This window comes from Typha angustifolia, chromosome 6 (genome assembly GCF_048772165.1).
Source record: "Typha angustifolia cultivar Huaian chromosome 6, ASM4877216v1, whole genome shotgun sequence".
Lineage (NCBI taxonomy): Eukaryota > Viridiplantae > Streptophyta > Magnoliopsida > Poales > Typhaceae > Typha > Typha angustifolia.
Window position 1 is genome coordinate 8,678,640 of NC_133244.1, and position 7,890 is coordinate 8,686,529.

General features: G+C 36.8%; 2 protein-coding genes across 2 annotated transcripts; both read right to left on the minus strand.

The window, feature by feature from the left end:
• Window positions 1–42: 42 nt before the first annotated feature.
• LOC140761749 (uncharacterized) lies at window positions 43–3,004 on the minus strand. Its single transcript, XM_073099212.1, has 6 exons — window positions 2,458–3,004; window positions 1,621–1,673; window positions 1,403–1,467; window positions 1,236–1,314; window positions 614–913; window positions 43–481 (listed from the first exon to the last, which is right to left on the minus strand). Exons 1-6 carry the CDS (start codon window positions 2,889–2,891, stop codon window positions 327–329), a joined length of 1,086 nt encoding a protein of 361 aa, XP_072955313.1. The 5' UTR covers window positions 2,892–3,004; the 3' UTR covers window positions 43–326.
• Window positions 3,005–4,182: 1,178 nt separating this feature from the next.
• LOC140761781 (AP-1 complex subunit sigma-1) lies at window positions 4,183–7,848 on the minus strand. Its single transcript, XM_073099253.1, has 7 exons — window positions 7,690–7,848; window positions 6,998–7,084; window positions 5,078–5,169; window positions 4,871–4,979; window positions 4,755–4,790; window positions 4,601–4,687; window positions 4,183–4,474 (listed from the first exon to the last, which is right to left on the minus strand). The coding sequence occupies exons 1-7, from the start codon at window positions 7,690–7,692 to the stop codon at window positions 4,403–4,405; spliced, it is 486 nt and encodes a 161-aa protein (XP_072955354.1). The 5' UTR covers window positions 7,693–7,848; the 3' UTR covers window positions 4,183–4,402.
• Window positions 7,849–7,890: the final 42 nt, after the last annotated feature.

Genomic DNA, 7,890 nt, shown 5'->3' on the forward strand with positions numbered 1-7,890 from the left:
ACCAATATAGAATGAGAACACTGGAAAAGAAAAAAGAAAACATTAGTATTCTAATCATTTCTTCTTATCACATTGTTTGTTGAAAATCCAATACAAATTCAACTTGAAAGGTGGCTCTTATAAACACTTCAACTGCAAACGGACTTAATTTGTGCAGTCCCTGTAATGCCAGAACAGTTCCCATTATTTCATTATAGTACAAACTTTAAACCTAAAAGACAACCCTCAGGTCATATAGAAAGATCTGGGCCTGAAATGTACAGCAGGAATCAACTATGCAACTTATACAGCATTTTTAAGCATGGTTTACGGCGATGAGATGTGGATCAAATGGTGCTGACATCAACTTTACTCTTGTGAATTTGGAAGGCAGGGGTAATCCAGCTGCCACAGCTGCATTGAATACCTGACCAGTTGAAATATCCTAATCGTGCATCACAATGGATGCATGATAGTTTCCCTTCTAGGGCACCTTCTTCCACTGCAAAGATGGAAAGATCAGTCAATTTCATGTGCAATGAGTTTGAATTAATATAAAAGGTACAGAGCATAAGGGAAAACTCAAGTACAAGTTTTTATAGTTTAAACTAGGAGAATGATAAGATGGTCTTACCTGAAGCCATCCACTTGAGAGGCTCAAGAAATAAAGAAGAGCAATCTTGCTCTTGGAACCTATTAAATGGGTTGCCACCTTTTCTTTTCTGCCACTCAAAGGATGTTTCACCCTCACCAGGTACATGGCTTACAACATTTTCTTGCAAAGCCAAAATTCTCCGGCATTTCTTGCAGCGGTAAGCAGATCTTCTCTGATCTCCCTTGGAGACATCAGCGAAGAACTTCGATTCAGGAGACAGACCTGGATCAGCTTCAAATATTGATCTGTCTATCTTCTCTCCAAGTTTATAGGATTGACCTGAAAGAACCATCATACAAGAGACCTTCAACAAGACAGTGATATGTTTCTGTAGTTGCAGAAAGAAGAAAAAAGGTAAGAAAGGATGAAAGCTATCTGTCACATTAAAACAAAAAGATGTACATCGGAAAGCATGAAAATCCAATGAAAACAAGAATAGTCTCCAATGATTATTCTGATCTAGAATTATCATAATTGCAGAAGATCTGACAGATCAGGTCGAAATTAATAAAAGACCATTTTGCATGAATTTTCAGATGCCAAAGCAACGATATTGTAAGAGCATTAAGGTGGCATATTCACTTGAATAATAAAATCTCACCTATAATTTTCAATCTGAAGCGCTTGTACATGGGGCTGGAAGTTTCTACTTTAAAACCCATTTCTTCAAACATTTTTAGCTGCATCAAGGGGAAGGCAGACCAATTCAGAATTATATATAACATAGCTTCTTTATGCTACTAACTTATGAAAAAAAGTTAATCTAACCTGTTCCATAAAACCATCATTAGGACAAACGAATTCGCAAATTTCCCTCAAGGATTCAAGTGCATCTGGAAGACCATGAATGGAACCATGTTACTCAAGATTATTGGAAAATCACATCTGAACTTCAACACCAAGTGAAGCACGTGAATCAGACATACAGACAATATTAAGATACTACCTCACTATAATAGAAAGTAACAGAATATGCTTGTTCAAACCTTCCAGAGATTTCTGTTCTGTTCTCATGAGATATGCAGTTATGATCGACGCGCTGCAATAAAAGGACAGAAAATACAAAAGGTGTATGTAAAGCAAATGATGGAAGCAGAGAATCAGGGAACGGATGAAGGTATTCAACAGCAATCAAGAAAAATGCCCATCCTAGATATCACAATAGCATATATATTAGTACGGGCCACCTACACTAGAACTATCAATTACGGGCTCAGCAAGGAAAACCTCATTTCCGAACTTTCAAGACACATGCAGGCAAACTGTAAGTCCACTGATAACTTGATAACAGTAAGTCTGAACTCACCCGAGCTCTATTTCATTGGGTACATTAATATTCAACCCACTTTCCGATCCCCTTGTTATGTAGTATACTAATATGGTATTCCAAAAATTCTAACATATCATTGGTTATTCAAATCAACACAAAAGTCTGGTAAGTCTTCAAGGTTTCTGACAAAGATGGTGATAGTCCTCACAGGGAGAAAAATTAAAGCATATAAGCATGAAGGCAAAAATACTTGTACACACGAAATCATGCACAGCCACACACAAGCCGGCATGAATTAATTTCTATATAGAGTTAATGCGAGCTAACGAAGCAACTCACTTCTTGTATCAGTGGATTCAGGGATCTAAACGTAACATGACTAGTGGGAAGAAAGATCAACTCTAGCAATTAGTACACGATTTAAATTTAGAAAAATAGCCTTTCAATTACTTGCATCCTTTAGCAAAAGGTCAAAGCTTATAAAAAAGAATACAAAAATATCAAGAAAAGAAAAAACCCCTCAAAAACCTTATCAAGAAAAAGAATTATATACCTTCTTGATACTCCTGCGAAGCAATGCACCAGCACGGACCCTTCCTTCCTCCCTTGGTCGATGAAATCCAAGCACACGTCCAAGTAATCCAAGAGGTTCTCGTCCTCCGTATCCCTGAGCGGCACGGCCATCCTAACCAGCTTCATCTCCCGCCCCACGCGCTCGAGCGAGTAGAGGAGCTTCTCCGGCGCCAGCGACTTCTTGGGCGACTCCCCGGCTCCGGCGAAGACCTTGCGGATCTCCTCCGCTGGGATCGAGAGGCCCGGCCGCCATTCCGAGAAGAAGGAGATCGAGGCCGAGCTGAGGATAGAAAGGACGTGGGTGATCCCTCCTCCTCCGCCGCCGCCGCCGCCGGAGCTGTTGCCACCTTGGAGGACCTCGGCGGCGTCGCTGATGTCGCCGAAGAAGAGACGATCCCGGACCAAGTACGGCATCGCCTTCTTCTTGGCGGTTTCGTTCGAGGTCTGGACTCCAAATCCTCACCCTAGATTTAAGACGGAGGAGGAGTTGTCCTCATTATCCTCGTTCCATCGAGAGATGGATACGTCGGAATATTCTGTTTGGGTATCACCACCCACATCAACAACCTTTTTACGAAAAACCTCCTAAATTTTATATTTTTCATATATTCACTCTTACATTATTACGTACATTTGCAAAAAAATCCCATTCTTCCTTTATATTAGCCTTTCGACTAGAAGTGCATGGATCAATCTGCAAATTGGCACGATAATGGATGTAGTGACTGTAATCACAACTCGACCGCCCACCACCAATAATTCCAAGGTGATGACGATACAATCATACACCTAAGAAAGCTTCCAAAATAGTTCAAGAAATTGGAAAACTCCATGATTGGATTGTGCAATATTTATTTTTATTTAAATTGATTTAGTCCGATTTAGATTTTCCTCGTGAATTTTAAATTTAAGTACTTAATTCTCTACTATCAAAATCAAATTACAATTATTAGTCAAATATTAACAGGAATGTAAAAAAGATTTAATATTCTTATAGAAATATAGTATGATTTGAATACAATTATCAGAGTTCCTTTTAGATGATAAAACTAACATTTATAATATAATTTGAACTGCATAAAATTTCAGTGTTTAAATTTTTAGTACAAGAATGAAAATTAAGATGGAGCTGAAAAAAAAAAATATAAGGTAAATTATTTTCCCCCTTCTATCCTTAAATTGGTGGAGCTTAATCCTGACAAGGAAATTGGGGGCCTTGTCGCGATTGATTGGTACATTAGATAGCTCAGTATCCATTTAATTCTTTCTGTTTATTTTGATGGATATGCATACTAATAGACAAGTAGCAACCACTCAATCAATTGTCTTGGCATTATTTGTGCCTATAAAGTATAAATACCAATGTTTTAGTAACTTGGAGACTTTTGCAGTTTAATGGCATTAAATTTTTTGATTTATTATAATTAACTATAGTAAATTGTGTGCACTTTGTTATAACAAAATAGACATCAACTATAATATATATATATATATATACACTTAATTTTATATACTAAAACAAAAAATTACATACAATGGTTCATCATTCTTCGCGAAATGGTGCCAATAATTTTTCTTCGAGCAATGAAAAGTTACAATGGCATGAGTTTTGAGCTGCAGTCTGAAAGTCTAATACTAATGAATCTCTAAGGAGCAATTCATTTTAATCACTTTACCATGCAAAGCAGAAGATGCATCAGAAACAGAGAGTAACTGTGTAAATTAGCATTGAAGAGTGCCTTGTGTTCATGTTGGCAAACAAAACTGACCTATACATTGAGTAACTCTTTCTATGAGAATTCTTACAAAGGAAGGTGAAAAAAACAACAAAACAAGGTAGTATATCATCTTTCTAGAAACATGAAGGGCAAATTGCAACAGAGGTACCACACATATGGAACATAAAGAGCGCTTTAGAGGACCTTCTACTTTGTAGCCTGGGCAATTATATTGCTAATTGAGCTGGCCTGCTCTTTTGCGGTTTCAACCAATGAATCCTGTAAGATAAAATTAGACATCATAATCACACCTAATTATTGGAAGAGTTACATGATGATGATCATGAAATGTAGTTCAATTGAGACTTCATTTCAAGTTTTTAACCCTATTCTAAGTACCAGTACCTGTGCAGCTACCAGTCGTGCAACTGTTTTCTTGCTTGACTCTTGAAGTTCACCGGCAATCAGAATCTCATCCAGTATGTAGTATGCCTAAATACATTTATTTCAGCAGTGGGAGTATCAAACTAACATGACTTACTTATAGATAGAGAAATACCTTGTGGAAATTGAAGATCAAGTCCAGCTCGCAGACCTGTGAAGGAACATAATTCGTAGAGGTATGTTATTGACATTACACTCGGAAAGCATAAGAAGAGAAGTTAGAGAACTTACACTGCCAAAGTAACGGTCCAATATCTCAACAAAATGATGTATGATTTCAAGGATTTCAAGTTCATTGTCATCAGCATCAATGCACATACAGAAATAAAGACTGGCATACCTGTAGACAATAGCTCTTAAATCAACCTGATTTTTAGAAAATTAAATAAATAAACCAGCACCTTCAGGAGTTGCTCATATTTTCACGGATCCTATTACCTTCTATATACAACTTTGAATCCTCTCCACTCAATAAAATTGCAAAGCTTTGGACCTCTTGAAAGTATGACTCCACTAAGTTCCCGAATTATCTTTTACATATGAATAACAAAATCTTAGTACTAGAATATTACCAAATAACAGTCAGCAATATCAAATTTAAGCTTAACATATCTTATTATCCTCTAATCTTTTATTGGAACTAAAAATATTATAAAAAGCAGCAGAATATATTAACTCCTTATATATGAGATATTTTCTAGTACCCACATGCCATATGATATAACTAGGTGGAGATGCTACCTAGATATGCATTGGCAAAGTTTCACACGAGAGGCTGGTTCCAGGGAGGATTCCTGTCAGACATGTACACTCCAATAAAAGGTCAAACTTGATGATGTTACCTTTTCTTGATTTCTATTCTGAAAGTCATTTTCTAGAACTAGTTCTAGAACAGGGGGAAAAACTCACAAGCATGTAATTAAGTTAAATTAAGTACATAACAGTTGATTGTGTTCTCTTTAATCTATCTAAACAATCATTTTATTTTTTCCATTCCTAATGTATGTTCTGCTAGGTACTATTCATGTCAAGACAAAAAGAGAAATCAGTTGAGAAGCAGATTTATGTGGCAATGGATTAGTGATACTATTATTGGATATCATTTGACTAATTGGAAGTGGGCTGGTAAAAGAAAGGAATTTAGGAGTTTGGAGTGTTGTAGATTTGGAAGAGATGAATGTGGCTCTATTTGCAAAGATGTGGTGGAAGTTGCTAGCTGGTTAAAATCAGATTTGGGCTAATATAGTTTATCAGAGATATTACAGGCAGTTGAAGAAGGATGAATTCAAATTGTTGATTTCTAAAGGGTGTAACCTTTTTAGAGAGATGTTATACTCCGAGGTCCTTTTAAAATTGGTACATATAGAGCTATGAGTGATGATGTGGACATAAAATTTTGGAAAGATATATGGGTTGGTGAATGTTCTGTAGCTACTATATTTCCTAAATTGTTTGCTGTTATTTGGGATCAAGACTTTTATGTTTCTGAGTTATGAAATGGCAGAAGCTTGGATATTATATAGGAGATTCTTTGATGATTCATTGTGACAGGAGGAGTACAATCTTGTGCATGCTGAGTAATGGGTATACGCCTATTAATGGTGTGAAACAGTGAAAGACAAAATTAGATGGAGGTTTGATTCAAAGAATATCTTTACTCTTAGATCACTGTATAGATTCCTTAATAATAGTGGCTAGAGTTATCTTGATTTATGGAAGATGGGCATTCCTGTTAACATAAAAAGCTTTTTGTGGCTTGTTTGCAATAACAGGGTCTCTTAACTAGAGACAACCTGATTATAAGGAATTGGTCTAGGAATAACTGCTGTACTTTTTAAAGAGGAGAGTGTCAAACATCTGTTTCTAAAGTATAGATATGCTAATACCTAGGGCAATTTCAGTCCTAATGTTATTACTGATGTTTGGATTGTTGGGACATATAGAGGTGTGAGGAAGGCAAATAGAAAGTAGTGGAAAATGTGGATGGCAGCATATTCTGTCTCTTTGGCTTGAAAGAAATATTAGAACATACAAAAATCCTAACCCCAAGCAACCTGCTGAGATGGTGTATCAAATTAACAATCTGTTTATTTGCTGGGCAGAAATATAAGGAGATGATCACAGAAGAAAGCCAGACTTCAAGTCGATAGAAGGAAGAAGGATACTATTGCACTAAACTAATTTTATTGCTCTTTACTGTTTTGATGTGTTTGTCTCGGTGTGAGATTCCTGTGTTTTCTTTCACACTGTCAACCATGTAAACAATTTCAATCATGCCAAGAGAGGCTACCGGATAAGCCATAGATATAAAGTATCAATACAGAACTAAAGAATAGTGATCTGTTACAAAGCGTTTACCTTTGATCTTTCCTTCTGTGTATAAGGAGAGTACCATTTTGTCAATCTAACCTTCCCCTGCCTGCTAATTAGAAGCACGAAATGGATCTAGGAAAGGGGAAAAGAAAAAGACATACACATGGTTATATCAAACAAGAAACGACTTTGAAGCTCTTATAGTAGGCAATGAACCTAAGAAAATGAAAAATTTTCCTCTAAACAGTAATTCATGGCGAATACCAGAGTTTGAGAAACTTTTGGGAGACAAAAATAAAACTAATATCACACTGCAATAAAAAGAAGCAACGGTAACATCACAAATTAAAACACACACACACACACACACAACATGAAAAGCAAAGAATTGGCTTAAAATCAAATAAAGCCAATCATTCCGATCATAACATCAGCTCAATATTTGATCCCTAGCAAACAACCAAAAAACCAGAAACCTAAACAAACAAACCGCTCTCCATGAATCCGAAACCAAGGGACGTCCATCTTCACAAAAAAGATAAGGACTCCACGATCCTAATAATCAATTATCAAAACTGGAATCATGCTAAAAAACGGACACGACACCTAATTCCAACATTTGAATTCTTCTTCTTCTTCTTCTTCTTCAAAGCAAGCAGGATAGATCGTGTTCTAAACTTTTTTCTGATTCAGATCAAATTATAGTAAAAGAAGCAACGGGAAATCGACGATATTACCATGATTGCAGCTAAAGCTGGAGGACGACCCGAACTTCCAACGCCTTTCTAATTTTCGCGCACGGTACGGGCTTTATTCTCGTCGGCCGGTCCGTCGGCATAACCGGTTCGGCTAAGTTGTTGAAGTTTCGAACCCGCGAAGTTTCGAGAGTTGTCCAGGTTAGTGTTTTAGCTGGGTTTGACTTTTGAGCACCTTCGTCG